Here is a 15,761-nt window from a genome sequence, read left to right as displayed (position 1 = left end):
TTCTGCCAGTGTGAAGAATTTCACAAAATGGGTAATAAATCTTCTGGAGAGGTTGCGAAAGCAGTCAAAGGCATGGCCCATGTCGGAACAAATGACAGATACAAGATGCAGAGGAAATTTAAGGAACTAGGGGGTGAAATTGCCCCTTTTTGAGGCCCGGTAGCCCCTGTAGGGAGCACTAATGGGGCACAACAGACTTTTCACCCGGGGGTGGGGGGGCGTTACCTTCAGTACTGTGTGCCGACCCCTTTCTGCCCCGCAGCCCATGAGACTGACTTGAGGTCCAGCAGAGGCCTTGCAGAGTGCGCAGCAGCCCTCCCCTTTAAGTGAAGGGGAGGGGCATTGAAGCGTGTCAGTGCTATGCGGAGCATTCACGTAGCGCTCACGATCGCGCCTCGTTAGCGCCACTGGCCTAACCCCTAACAGAAGTGGAGCGCGCGCGAATGCGCTTCATTTCCTTTGAGGGGCTGTAAGCCCAATTTAGCGGCCGAGGTGGAACTTCCGTGCCAGACGTAGGAAGTCCTGCCTCGAGCGGGTTATCGCCCACAATCGGGGTGCAGGGCAATTTCGCCCCCTAGGCATTCAATTGAGCAACAAGATCTGTAGATTTAGGAGAAAAAAATCAAGACGGTCAATAAGTGGCTACATAGCTAGTGCAGGAAGGAAGAGTTCACATTTTTGGGGCACTGGTGTGATATCTGAAACTAGAGAAGGCTATACTGAAGGAACAACCTTCATCTGAACCAAACTGGCACCAATGTCCTTGTCTAGAGGGTAAATAGAAGAGCTAGTTAACTAATATGCAAGGGGAATGAGGAAAGTCTAGGATTGAGACTAGAGTGGGAGAACATGTAGAGCAGCTACTGGGATAGAAGCAGAATATTTAGCTGAAATAAATAGTAAGAAAATACTGAGAGGAGGAAGGGAAAGAAACAGGTTAGGAGATGGAAATAAATAAAAACACTGTTCTAGAAGGAGCAAGGAAATAAATAAGAAAACAGGAAAAACATGGGATATCGTTCCAAAACTGGAGTCAAGATTGAAATGGGTGTACAGGGCAACAATTTCAAAATTTGCAGACAACACGAAACATGGAAGTTTAGTAAACAGTCAGGAAGAGAGTAGTAGACTTCAATAAGACAGACAAGCTGATGGAATGGACGAAAACATGGCATATGAAATTCAACAGAGAAGTGTGGAGTGATACATTTTGGTAGGAAGAATGAAGGGACCATACATACTAAATGATGCAATTTTAAATGGGGTGCAAGAACAGAAAGACGTGGGAGTATTTTTGTACAAATCTTTGAAGGTGGCAGGACAGGTTAACAAAGCAATTAATAAAGCATATGTGATCTTGGGCTTTATAAATAGAGGCATAGAGTACAAAGGCAAGGAAGTTATGCTAAAACTAAAATACTAGTTTGGCCCCAGCTGGAGTATTGTGTCCAATTCTGGGCACCACACTTCAGGAAAGATGTGAAGGCTTTGGTGAGGGTACAGAAGAGATTTACTAGAATAGTCCTAGGGATGAGGGATTACAGTTACGTGGATAGACTAGAGAAGCTGGGGGTTGTTCTCCTTAGAGCAGAGAAGACTAAGAGAATATTTGTTGGAGGTGTTTCAAATTATGAAGGGTTTAGAAAGAGTAAATAAAGAGAAACGGTTTCCAAAGGCTGAAGGGTCGATAATAAGAGGGGACAGATTGAACATGATTGGCAAAAGAACCCAGAGGCGACATGACAAAAAAGTGCCAAAAGTACGCAACGAGTGATTAGGTTTTGGAATGCACTGCCTGATAGGAGGGTGGTGGATACAGATTCAATAGTAGCCTTCAAAAGGGAATTGGATAAATACTTGGAGAAAAAATGCAGGAATATGGGGAAAGAGCAGGGAGTGGGACTAACTGGGTTGCTCTTCGAAAGAGCCATGCATACTCGATTGACTAAATGGCCTCCTTCTAAGCTGTACTATTCTATGATTCTATGTAAATACACAAAATTGGAGAGTTAAAAAGCATTAATAACTATGTTATTATGTTAACTATGTTAAGGGAGCGCACTGGTAAGCGTAGTTGCTTTCCAAGGCAATTTAGCAGCTCCTCCACAATACCGAGCCAGAAGTAAACGTTTTGGTGTAGGGGGGTACAGAACAGCTGGCAGCGGGTATGAAAATTTATGTCGGGCAAGGAGAAGCATGTGTGTTCCTCCTGGTCCCACAAGAGTCAGTGTTTCAGGTTTTCTTTTGAACATTTAGGAGTGGCCTCCAATAGTACGTTTAAGGATTTCTGGTTAGGCTGCTGCTTCTTTCGTGTGGTACTAGCAAAGTAAATCAAATGTCAATATCCAAGTCAGATATCCAGGCCAAAGCTTCCGGTGTTACAGCATGGAAATCTTATAGGCTGCCTGTGAATTTCCTCTGAGCATAGTGCTCAATCATATGCTCCACGGTCTGATCAGGAGCTCCAGTCGCATGATGGGGATGCTTTAATCTTCCATCTATGGAGAAGGTGCCAGCATCTACCTATTTAGGAGTCCACTTGATTGCACCCTGTCGTATAGACAGCATCTCCACAGCCGTGGGAAGACACTACAAAATAGGGTCAACTTGATTAAGAAACTCGCCAGATCCACATGGAGAGCAGATGCTCAAACCCTCAGTACAGCAGCACTCGTCCTGGTGTAGTCTACAGCAGAGTACTGCTCTCCAGTATGGCTACCAAGTCCGCATGTCAAATCCGTTGATGTTCAGCTGAATTCTACTATGAGAATTATCACCGGTACGTTTTTATCGACACCAACATCTTGGCTGCCCGTGCTTGCAAACATCGCACCACACCAATGCCATGAATATGCAATCTCCTGAGAATACAAACACTAAGCCAGCAAAGACATGAATATCCAGGCCAACTTGAACAACCTACCACCAACCCCTCTCAAATCTAAGTGACCATTTTGGACTGTCGCCGAAGCCCTTTAGCTATCTCCCCTCAGCTTTGATGACCTGTGGCTAAATATTTGGAAGAACTGTGACAGAGAATGGATTCCTTCTAGAGGATTCCACAGTACAGCCTGAAGGATCAAATCTTCCTTGCAAACAGTGGACAACCATCAACCGCCTCAGAACCAGTCATGGTAGATGCCATAATAGAGTACAAACACAGGGTCATTGACCTCAATATGGCGTGACAAGTTTGCACGATCATGGTACATGCTTTGTTGATGCCGCCTGCCCTCGACGTGATCATGGTCAGGGTAGACAAGAGAGCCTTGTTTTGAATGTCCTTTTCATGAGCAGCTCAGCTGGGGGAACCCTGGTGAGCGAGTGGGGTCTGGTGCAGTGGCTGAGCAGAACTCGGGACAGTCGGGTCTGCAGGGACCCTTCCGACACGCGTTTCAAGCTTTGCTTGATGGTTTGAACTGCCCATTCTGCCTGGCTTTTGGATGCGGGCTTGAACGGGGCAGATGTGACGTGCTTGCTCCCATTGCAGGTCATGAATTCCTTGAATTCAGCACTGGTGAAACACAGCCCATTTTCACTGACTAGGACATCAGGCAGGCTGTGTGTGGCAAACATGACTCGTAGGCTTTCGATGGTGGCGGTTAGCGTGCTTACAGACATTATTACACATTCAATCCATTTTGAATAAGCATCCACACTACCAAGAACATTTTGCCTGGAAATGGGCCCGCTTGGTCAACGTGGATCTTAGACCATGGTTTGGAGGGCCACGACCACAAACTTAGCGGTGCCTCTCTGAGTGCATTGCTCAGTTAAGAGCAAGTGTTGCACTGGCGAACGTATGACTCTAAATCTGAGTCTATGCCGGGCCACCACACATGAGAACTGGCTATGGCTTTCATCATTACAATGCCTGCGTGGGTGCTGTATAGGTCGCGTATGAACGTTTCTCTGCCTTTCTTGGGCAATTCCACGCATTTACCCCACAAAAGACACTCCGCCTGTAAGGACATTTCGTCTTTGCATCTGTGGAACGGATTAATCTCTCCCTGCATATCCGCTGGGGCGCTGGACCAGTTCCCATGAAGGACAGTTTTTTTTTTTTAAAACCAGGGCCAGCAAAGGATCCTGGCTGGTCCAGGTCCTGATCTGGCGGGCCATAACGGGTGACTTTTCATTTTCGAATGCATTCATCACCGTGAGCAAGTCTGCAGGCTGTGCCATTTCCACCCCAGTGGTGGGCAATGGTAGCCGACAGAGCATCAGCGCAGTTCTCTATGCCCGGACTGTGGCGGATTACATAGATGTATGCCGACATCGTGAGCGCCCATTTTTGGATGCGGGCAGAGGCATTGGTGTTAATCCCTTTGCTCTCTGAGAATAGCGATATGAGCGCCTTATGGTCAGTTTCTAGCTCAAACTTGAGACCAAACAAATACTGGTGCATTTTTTTCACCCCGTAAACGCACGCCAGAGCTTCTTTTTCAATCATGCTGTAGTCTCTTTTGGCCTTGGACAGACTCCTGGACGCATAGGCGACCGGTTGCAAAATCCCCAATTCGTTAGCCTGTTGTAACACACACCCGATCCCGTATGACGACGCATCACAAGCTAGCACTAATAGTTTACATGGGTTATACAGAGCAAGCAGTTTTGTTTGAACATAACAGATTTCTGGCTTTCCCAGTCGTCTCCGTTGCGCAGTAGCACATGTAGGGGTTCTAGCAAGGTGCTTAACCCGGGGAGGAAATTACCGAAATAGTTGAGGAGTCCCAGGAACGACCGCAGCTCTGTCACGTTCTGTGGTCTCGTCGCGTTCTTGATGGCCTCCGTCTTGGCGTCGGTGGGTCTGATGCCTTCTGCTGCGATTCTTCTTCCCAAGAACTCGACCTCTGGCGCCAGGAAAACACACTTCGAGCGTTTCAACCCGATTCCCATGCGATCGAGCTGACTTAGAACTTCTTCCAGATTCTTCAAGTGTTCGATGGTGTCCCGACCTGTGACCAGTCTGTCGTCCTGGAAAATCACGATGCGTGGAACCGACTTTAGCAGGCTCTCTGTTGTGTATGCATGCCTGTTTACTGTGTGATGTCTGTAACACTGTTATGCAACAGTGAATGTACCCTTACACTGTACACACCTTGCCTGTACACCAGAGGGTGCTGCTGCTGGAGACCGAAGGGTTACCGGCACACTGCAGGTAACCCAGTATAAAAACAAACACACAGCTTGGTGTCCTCACTCAGGAGCTGCAAATAAAGGACTACAGCTCTACACAGTTTAAGTATCATACCCTGCCTCGTGGAGTCATTACTAAAGGTGCCTACATACACTACACTCTCCATGTTCCATTGGAAAATTGCCGCGGCCGAATAAATCCCAAACGGGCATGTTATAGATGAACAGACCTTTGTGTGTGTTGATGCAGGTGAGGCCTTGCGAAGATTCCTCCAGTTCCTGCGTCATGTAGGCCGAGGTCAGGTCCAACTTGGTGAACGTCTTTCCTCTAGCCAGGGTTGTAAATAGGTCTACCTGTAGCAAAAAATGGTTAATCGTTACTTTATAGTCCCCACAAATTCTGACCGTGCCATCACCTTTGAGGACAGGGACAATGGGACTGGGCCACTCGTTGAATTCCACCGGCGCGATGATGCCTTCTCGCTGCAGCCTGTCCAGCTCAATTTCCACTTTCCCTCGCGTCATATACGGTACCGCTCGTGCCTTGTGGTGGATGGGTTGTGTACTGGGAACCAAGTGGATCTGCACTTCCACCCCTGAAAACTTCTAATGCCTGGCTCGAACAACGATGGAAATGTGCTCAGAACCTGGGCATATGAGACGTCGTCAACGGACGAAAGCGTTCAGATGTCATCCCAGTTCCAGCCAGCTTCTGCCGAACAGTGTGGGGCCATCCACTGGCATGATCCATAGTGGGAGTTCGTGCACTTCTCCATCATAGGAGACTTTTGACTTCTGCACTGCCAATTACAGGGATAAGTTTGGTGCAAGTTCTTAACTTGGTGTGAATGGGGCTCAACTTGGGCCTGTGTGCCTTGTTGCACCACAGCCTGTCGAAGGCCTTTTTCCTCATTATGGACTGACTCGCACCCGTGTCCAGTTCCATGGATACTGGAATTCCATTCAGTTCAACTTTTTACATTATCGGTGGACATTTCGTGGTGAAGGTGTGTACTCCGTACACTTCTGCCTCCTCGATTCGAGTCTCTAATTCAGCCTGATCCACTATGGAACGATCTTCCTCTGCAACGTGGTGGTTTGTAGGGTTTGCAGCTCGCCTGCACATTCGCTGGAGGTGTCCCATTGTTCTCCAGCCGTTGCACGCATAGTGCTTGAAGCGGCATTGATGGGCCCGATGATGATTTCCACAGCGTCAACAAGGTGTTAACTGCCTCGTATTAACGATTGATGGCGGACTCTGGGTCACATGAGGTCGTGCAGCAGCCGGCGTGTGCGTTCTGCCATGGATATTCCTGCTCGAAAACGACGTTACTTTGTGCTGCGAAATTTTTTTGCCATTATCGCTGGTGGACATAAATGCCTGGGCTATCGTTATGGCTTTGCTCAGATTCAGTGTTTCAACAGTCAATAGTTTGCGAAGGATTACCTCATGGCCAATGCCAAGCACAAAAAAGTCTCTTAACATTTGTTCAAGGAATCCATCAAATTCGCAATGTTCTGCAAGGCGCCTTAGTTCGGCGACGTACCTCGCCACTTCCTGGCCCTCTGACTGTTGATACGCGTAGAACCGATACCTCGCCATCAAAACGCTTTCCTTCTGAGTTAGGTGCTCCTGGACTAGCGTACACAATTCTTCATAGGATTTGGTTGTTGGTTTTACCGGAGCTAGAAGATTCTTCATGAGGCCATAGGTTGTTGCCCCACAGACGGTAAGTCGGATCGCCCTTCATTTGGCAGCATTCTTGTCCCCTTCCAGCTCGTTGGCCACGAAGTATTGGTCGAGTCTCTCCACGAAGGCCTCCCAATCGTCACCTTCTGAGAACTTCTCCAGGATACCAACAATTCTTTGCATTTTTGCGCAGTTGTTCGCTACCTCATCGCCAATTATTATGCTCATAATAAAGGATGAAACTTAATACTGTATGCAATGAGTAAGTGTGACCTTAGCTCCTTTAATTAGACTCCAGAGCGTAGGTACAGCATGGGAGGCCTCCTTATATACAGTGCTCCTAAGGGATGCTGGGATCCCTTGGGCCTCCAACAGGTAGGCCCTCTGATAGCAGTATGATACAGGTTGCCAAGTGTTAAATATATAACAGGTGTAGACGGCATACATCACAGATTCATTGGGATGATGCCAGGGATGGGAAAATATAGTTATGAGGACAGACAAAACACAGACTATTTCATTGGAGGCTAAGAGGAGATTTAACAGAGATTTTAAAAACCATGAAGCGTTCTGATAGAGTGAATCAGAAAATACTATTTCCTTTGGCCAGGGAGTCAGTGACAAGGGGTCATCAATTTAAAGTTATTACTAAGAGAGTGAGGGGAGAAGTTAGGCAAAAATTCTTTAGAGAGTGTGTTTTTGGAGCATGGAATTCTTTGCCAGAGTGGCCGAGGCAGAGACCGTTGTATCTTTTAAGGGAAAACTGAGTATATATTTGAAGCAGAGGAAGACTATGGGGAGCGAGTGGGGCATTAGGATTAGTTTCAGCTTGATCTAGCAAAGAGTGAGCTGTGAACTTTTATGATTCTGTCTGGATCATAATCAACATCATTTGAGGACACATGCAGCCTATCACACCCATGCCCTAAGTTGATGAGAGTTACAAATTATGTGCTTCAGTTGAGTCTTTGCATAATGCTCCCACTGCAGACTTGATTGGTTCTTCAAGTCCTCTTCCATTGTGGGAAACTCAAATCCTGAAGACAAATACAAGTTTTTAGATACTAGTCAGCAGATGCTCAGGACATAACCAACTTCCTATGAATCGTCATGAAGACTATTGGGTAGGGTTGGTGCAGAAAGCAGCACTAACCTATGCCTGGCGACTGGGAGAGATACATAGAACAAAAAAAGTGACAAAACAGACAATAAGAGCTACAAAAAGGGAGTATGAAAAGAAACTTACAAGGGATATCAAAATCAACACAAACATTTTTTACAATTAACATTAGGAAAAAGAGGGTGATCAGGAACAATGTGGGCTCCTTGAAAACTGATAATAAGAACATAAGAACATAAAGAGTAACGTGTCCCCAGGACAAGATGGTTTCCATCCTGGTTTTTAAAAGGATAAAGTGAGAATATTGCAGATGCCCTAACTATATTCTTCCAAAGTTCTCTCGATTCAGGAACCATCCCTTTTGATTGGAAAATTGCACATGTCACTCTGCAATTTAAGAAAGGTGAGACAGGGAAACTAGGGAATTATAGATCAGTTAGCCTACCATCTGTTGTCGGGAAATTACTAGAGTCTATAAATTAAGGCGAGAGTGACTGAACACCTTGAAAATTGTCAGCAGGTCAGAGCAAGCCAGCATCTATTTGTAAAGGGCAGATCATGCCTGACAACCTAATTGAAATTTTTGAAGAGGTAATTAAGTAGTGGACAGGAGGTGGTCTATGGATGGTATTTATATGGACTTCCAGAGGGCTCTCATCATCATCATCACAGGCAGTCCGTCAGAATCGAGGAAGACTTGCTTCCACTCTTAAAATGAGTTCTGAGGTGGCTAAACAGTCCAATACGAAAACCACAGTCTCTGTCACAGGTGGGACAGATAGTCATTGAGGGAAGGGGTGGGTGCGACTGGTTTGCTGCACGGTCTTTCCGCTGCCTGCACTTAATTTCTATATGCTCAGCACCCTCCCGGATGCACTTCCTCCACTTAGGGTGGTCTTTGGCCAGGGACTCCCAGGTGTCAGTGGGTATGTTACATTTATCAAGGAGGGTTTGAGGGTGTCCTTGTAACGTTTCCGCTACTCACCTTTGACTCGTTTGCCGTGAAGGAGTTCCGAGTAGAGCGCTTGCTTTGGGAGTCTCGTGCCAGGCATGCGAACAATGTGGCCTGCCCAGCGGAGCTGATCAAGTGTGGTCAGTGCTTCAATGCTGGTGATGTTGGCCTTGTCGAGGACACTAATGTTGATGCATCTGTCCTCCCAGGGAATTTGTAGGATCTTGCTGAGACATCGTTGGTGGTATTTCTCCCGCGACTTGAGGTGTCTACTGTACATGGTCCATGTCTCTGAGCCATACAGGAGGGCCGGTATTACTACAGCCCTGTAGACCATGAGCTTGGTGGCAGTTTTGGTCGTCAAACACTCTTTTCCTCAGGCGGCCGAATGCTGCACTGGCGCACTGGAGGCGGTGTTGAATCTCGTCGTCAATATCTGCTCTTGTTGATAAGAGGCTCCCGAGGTATGGGAAATGGTCCACGTTGTCCAGGGCCGCACCGTGGATCTTGATGATTGAGGGCAGTGCTGTGCGGTGAGGACAGGCTGGTGGAGGACCTTTGTCTTACGGATGTTTAGCATAAGGCCCATTGCTTTGGTACGCCTCAGTAAATACGTCGACTATGTCCTGGAGTCCAGCCTCTATGTGCGTAGACGCAGGCGTCGTCTGCGTACTGTAGCTCGACGAGAGAGGTTGGGGTGGTCTTGGACCTGGCCTGGAGATGGCAAGGGCTGAACAGGTTCCCACTGGTTCTGTAGTTTAGTTCCACTCCAGCGGGAAGCTTGTTGAGGCGGAGCATGGCCGTGAGGAAGTTTGAGAAGAGGGTTGGGGCGATGACGTAGCCGTTTGACCCTGGTGCGGATGTGGATTGGGTCTGTAATGGATCCGTTGGTAAGGATCACGGCCTGCATGTCGACGTGGAGCAGGCGGAGGATAGCAACGAACTTTTGGGGGCATCCAAAACAGAGGAGGACGCTCCATAGACCCTCACGGTTGACAGTGTCAAAGGCTTTTGTAAGGTTGAAGGCCATGTAGAAGGGCTGTCGCTGTTTCCTGCAGCTGTCGCGCTGCAAAAATCATGTCCATTGTGCTCTGTAGGGGACGAAATCCGCACTGCGACTCCGGGAGGAGCTCCTCGGCCACAGGGAGAAGACGGTTGAGGAGGACTCTAGCGACGACTTTCCCAGTGGTTGATAACAGGGCGATTCCTCTGTAGTTGCCGCGGTCGGACTTGTCCCCTTTTTTAAAGATGGCCACGATCACTGCATCTCTGAGATCTCCCGGCATGCTCTCCTCCCTCCAGATGAGAGAGATGAGGTCATAAATTCGTGTCAACAGTGCCTCTCCACCATACTTCAGTTCCGAAGCAGGAATTCCACCTGCTCCCGTAGCCTTGTTGTTTTTAAGCTGTCTTATGGCTTTTTCTACCTCGTGCAGTGTTAGGGTTTTGCCGAGGTGGTGGCGGGTAGCATGCTGCGAGATGGAGTCGCGAACACGCGGGTCAAAGGCAGAGTCTCGATTGAGGAGATCTTCGAAGTGCTCCTTCCAGCGGGCCCTGACTGCCTCGGTGTCCTTGATGAGTGTTTCCCCGTTTTTGGCCAGGAGTGGGGTGGGGCCTTTGGTGTTTGGATCGTAGATGGCCTTGACTGCGATGAAGAATCCTCGCACATCATGGCTGTCAGCCAGCTGCTGCATTTCCTGTGCTTTCTCCATACACCACCTTTTCTCTTTAGGTCCCGGGTTTTTTGTTGGATCTCAGCCTTGAGCAGTCTGCAATGCTGCTTTGCTGCTCCAGAGTTGAGTTGTTGTTTAAGGCTCAGAAGTGCCCTGCGCTTGTGATCTATCAGCTCTTGGATCTCCTGATCATTCGCATCAAACCAGTCCTGGTGTTTCCTGGTTGAGTGACCGAGAGTCTCTTTGCAGGCACTGGTTATGGAGGTCTGGAGGACAGACCAAGCGTTGTGGGCATTCTGCATCTCGGGGTCATCAAGGCACGCCAGGTTAGCTGTGAAGCGCTGATTGTATAGCGCTCTCTTAGCTGGGTCCTTAAGTGCCCCATCATTGACTTTTTTTGTGGCACTGCTTCTGCTGCCCTCCGCTTTGGGGCTATGTTGATGTCAATGATGGATCAGATTAGGCGGTGGTCCGTCCAGCAGTCGTCAGCTCCTGTCATGGCGCGGGTCCCTCATAAGTGTCTGTTAGCTAAAGGTGAGCTCATTTAATTGAAGGCAAATTATTGAATTGGTTCAGAAATTGGTTGAGCTGCAGGAGACAGTAGAGTGATATCAAGAAACAGCTGTACACAGCAAAGGCCATGGGCCCCGGCTGTTGTGCTGAATACTTGTGCTCCAGAACTGGCTGCGACTTTAGACAAGCTGTTCCAGTACAGCTACAACACTGGCATCGACCCAACAATGTTGAAAATTGCCCTGACACAAAAAAAAAGGAGAAATCCAATCCGGCCAATTACCGTGCCACCACTCTACTCTCAAATCATCAACAAAATAATGGAGGTGCCGTTGACAGTGCTATCAAGCAACACGTACTCACCGATGCACAGTTTGGGTTCCGCCACAGGACAACTAGGCTCAAGACCTCGTTACAATCTTGGCCCAAACATGGAGAAAAGAGCTGAATTCCAGGTGAGTGAAGAGTGACTGCCCTTGACATCAAGGCAACATTTGACCGAGTGTGGCATCAAGAGGCCCTCGTAAAACTGAAGTCATTGGGAATCAGGGGAAAACTCTAATGGCTGGAGTTATACCTAGCATAAAGGAGGATGATCGTGGTTGTTGGAGGCCAATCATCTCAGTCCCAAGACAGCACTGCACGAGTTCCTCAGGGCAGTGTCCTAGGCCCAACCATATTCAGCTGCTTGATCAATGACCTACCCTCCATCTTAAGGTCAGAAGTGGGGATGTTCGTTGATGATTACTGTGTTCAGTTCCATTCACAACTCCTGATAATGAAGCAAACCGTGCCCGCATGCAGCAAGACCTGGACATCGTTCAGGCTTGGGCTGACAAGTGGCAAGTAACATTCATGCCACACAAGTGCTTTACAATTACTATCTCCAACAAGAGAGAGTTTAACCACCGCCCCTTGACATTCAATGGCATTACCATTGCCGAATCACCCACCATCAACATCTTGGGCATCACCATTGACCAGAATCTTAACTGGACCAGTCACATAGGCACTATATGACCTGCTAGTCACATATCCAGCAGGTATGAGGCTGGGTATTCTGTGGCGAGTCTCTCACCTCCTGACTTCCCAAAGCCTTTCCACCATCTCCAAGACACAAGTTAGGAGTGTAATGGAATACTGTCCTGGATGGTGTCGAGCTCCAATGACACGCAAGAAGCTTGACATCATCCAGGATAAAGCAACCCGCTTGATTGACACCTCATCCACCACCTTAAATATTCACTCCCTCCACCACTGGCAACTGTGGCTGCAATGTGGACCATCTACAAGATGCACTGCAGCAACTTGCCAAGGCTTCTACGACAGCACCTCCCAAACCATTGACCTCTACAGCTTGGGTCAAGGACAGCAGATACATGGGACACCATCACTTCCAAGTCACACACCATCCTGACTTAGAAATATATTGTCGTTTCTTCATCATTGCTAGGTTAAGATCCAGGAACTCCCTCCCCAACAGCATTGTGGGAGTACCTTCATCACACGGACTGCGGCGGTTCAAGGTGGCAGCTCACCACAACCATCTCAAGGACAATTAGGGATGGGCAATAAATGCTGGCCACAAAGTGTGGTAGAAGTTTGGAACTCTCTTCCACAAACGGCAATTGATATTAGGTTAAACGATAAAAATCTATCAATCTCAAATTTTAATTATCAAAAGGTATTAAGGAATATGGCCCAAAGGCGGGTATATGGAGTTAGGTCGCAGATCAGCCATGATCTCATTGAATGGCGGAACAGGCTTGAAGCGCTAAATGGCCTACTGCTGCTCCTACATTCCTATACCCATTGTCTGTTGCTGAAGCTTAAGCTTTTCACAGTTGATTCGTAAGCCAAGACGAGCTTAGCAGTGCTCACAATAGATTAGCCCCATTGCTTTTGACATTGTTCCTTGAATAGTTATACCTGCAATGCCTACAATACCCCTTTAACAGTAAAGGCATAATTAGGGCAATTTTTTATCCCCCTTGAACACTTTTCTTAAATTCACAGCTGGTCTACAATTTTCCCAACTGAACGTTATGCCTTTATTCTGCTCTTGTATGGGTTGGTGTGCCCAGCTTTAATAATTAACCGACTCATTGTAAACTGGAAAATAGGTGGGATGCCCACTATATTCTTCCCTTTATTTCAGAAGGCAGAACATAGCATTCTGCCAGACTGTAATGCACAAGCTAAACAGCTGGTTTAGATTTTATTTACAGATAAAAACATACACTGAAGTAAAAAGACATGCCAAGATACTGATGCAGTACAAACTGTTCTCGCCATCCAAAATCCTAGAAGTTTTTCCTCAGCAAGCTCTTGGTAACAATAATCTCTGATGGGTCTTTTGTGAGCTTGTTTCTCATATTTTCTATTCCATGTTTCTTCTAAAGGTTAGGTAAATGGATGACAAGACCCCAAATGATTTCTAGGTTAAAAGGTTGTCCTCTCTTCGATGTAAAAAAAACTGAAAGATTTGTCCTCAACAAACACATCACGGCAAATAACGTATTAAGGGTTTACGAAAGCAAATTTATTCTTGGTCTCAACATCCACAAAAAGATGACATTACTTTCTTTGGCTCCATCAGCCCAGTTGAGGTGTAACTAACAGATACCATTAATGACAATCGGTGACATAGTAATTGCAAATAATACCTTCAGCTGTGCAGCTGGTCACTGTACTGGCATATAAAATATCCCCCGAGCTTTCGGTCGCTTGTCACTTTAATTCTCCGCTCCACTTCCACTCTGACCTCTACCTCCTGCACAGTTCCAATGAAGCTCAACGTAAGTTTGAGGAACAGCATCTCATCTTTCGATTGGGCACGTTACAGCCTTCCAGACTCAACATGGAGTTAACAATTTCAGATCATAACCTCTGCCCATTTTTTCGGATGGTAGCTGATGATTCTGCTATTCCCACTTACACTGAATCGAGACCCATCTTTTGTTCCATTACTCGTCCCATTACGATCTCCTTTGCACTGCACCATAACTCCTTTTGTCATTTAATCTCTCCTGCCTTCTATCCTATCACAGATCTTTAATTTTGTTCTTTCCTCCCATCCCCACTTTCCCTGCCTCTGTAACTGCTTAAAACCTGTTACATCTGTAACATTTCTGATTCTGATGAAAGGCGATCGACCTGAAACATTAACATATGTGTTCTCTCCACAGATGCTGCCTGATTTCCAGCAATTTCTGTTTTTGTTTCAGATTTCCAGCATCTGCAGTATTTTGCTTTTACATGAAATATCCCTCCTCCTCCAAAGCACCTAAAGCTCTGATTTTACCCAAAGGCGAGGAACAGGCTTGGTTCAACTCGCCAATGTAAGACCCGGGCTATTTTAACTCCTGGTCTCATTAACATACTTCAGGAACAAATTCTGTCCGAACTCGGTGGGAATGATGCGAGGCCAGAGAGAGGAGCGGGGCGAGCACGACAGAAGGCCGCCGCTGGGGACCCACAGGAATGGAAAATAAATGACCAATGTTTAATTAATTTTAAAAAGGACCACAAAATACTAATCACCTTCTGACAAGCCGCAAAATTTCCAATCAGGCGGAAATTTTAAAAAGCACAAAATTAGCTGTACTTAATAAATATTTTTAATAATGAAGATTAAAAACTAATCACTTTAGCAGAATAGCAATTTTCTAGGTATTGAAATATGACACTTACCAATAAGAATGCTGTTGATGTAGATGGGCTCAATGAAGTGACTAAGTAGAGCTCCCTGAACTCCAAGAACTTCCCAACGAGTGAGCTTGTCACTGGCAGACATACTGCACACTCTTGTGCCAGTTACTTCAGAACTGCAATGACTAATCGAGTACACCTTTCCATCCAAAATAACATGAAGTTCCATCTCTTTGTTAGTATGGAAGGTAGATATTGAGTGAGGAGCCAGATGCCTGTGTAAAGAAAGTAACACATTTCCCTTACAAATGGAAAATAAAAATGCAAGTACTGGATAAACATAGGTCAGTCAGCAGATACTTTCATGTCTGTGGGTAAAATATCAATGTGAACAAACCTAACCTATCCATTATCAAATATCTTGACCAAATATGTGCGAGGACCACATATCTTCACCACTCTTCCTGGTAACCACTTTACCCATTTATGGTGATGGGTCTTCACTCTCACCACCTGATTTAATTTCACACTTCTCTCTCTTATTCTACCTCTATCATGACTCTCTTTCTGTCTTAATTGTGTCTCTTCTATGGACTGTGCCATGTTTGGTTTTAACAACGAGAATCTAGTTCGTGGCTGTCATTTGAGAAACAACTCTGCTGGTGTTATACCAGTAGTTTTGTGAGGAGTATTATGATAAGTTTAGAAAATTAGCCAATTTGTGGTCCAATGACAACCATTGTTTCTTTGGATTTGGATCCAACATTTGTTTGATGAGGACACGTTTTACAATTTGTATAGTGCGCTCTGCTGCACTATTCGAAGCAGGGTGGTACGGTGGAACCTTGGTATGTTTAACGCCATTTTTGCTGGTGAACTGTGCAAATTCTTCTGTGGTCCATTATCCGAAACATTTCCTTCTGGGAGGCCAAATGAAGAAAATAATCTTCACAAAATAGCTAATGTTTTACTTGTTATTTTCCACATTGGAAACACCTCGGCCCACTTCGAATAGCTATCAAT

General features: G+C 46.4%; 1 protein-coding gene across 3 annotated transcripts in view; it reads right to left on the bottom strand.

The window, feature by feature from the left end:
* Positions 1-15,761, bottom strand: part of adad1 (adenosine deaminase domain containing 1 (testis-specific)) — a 132,935-nt gene that overhangs the window by 20,678 nt on the left and 96,496 nt on the right. For all 3 annotated transcript variants that reach the window (XM_070871814.1, XM_070871818.1, XM_070871817.1), the window contains one exon: positions 14,781-15,013. In XM_070871814.1, the coding sequence (XP_070727915.1) occupies positions 14,781-15,013 (233 nt within the window). The remainder of the gene's footprint in view (positions 1-14,780; positions 15,014-15,761) is intronic.

This window comes from Pristiophorus japonicus, chromosome 2 (assembly GCF_044704955.1).
Source record: "Pristiophorus japonicus isolate sPriJap1 chromosome 2, sPriJap1.hap1, whole genome shotgun sequence".
Lineage (NCBI taxonomy): Eukaryota > Metazoa > Chordata > Chondrichthyes > Pristiophoridae > Pristiophorus > Pristiophorus japonicus.
Note: the sequence above shows the minus strand (reverse complement) of the source record. Positions and strands in the feature narration are given on the sequence as shown.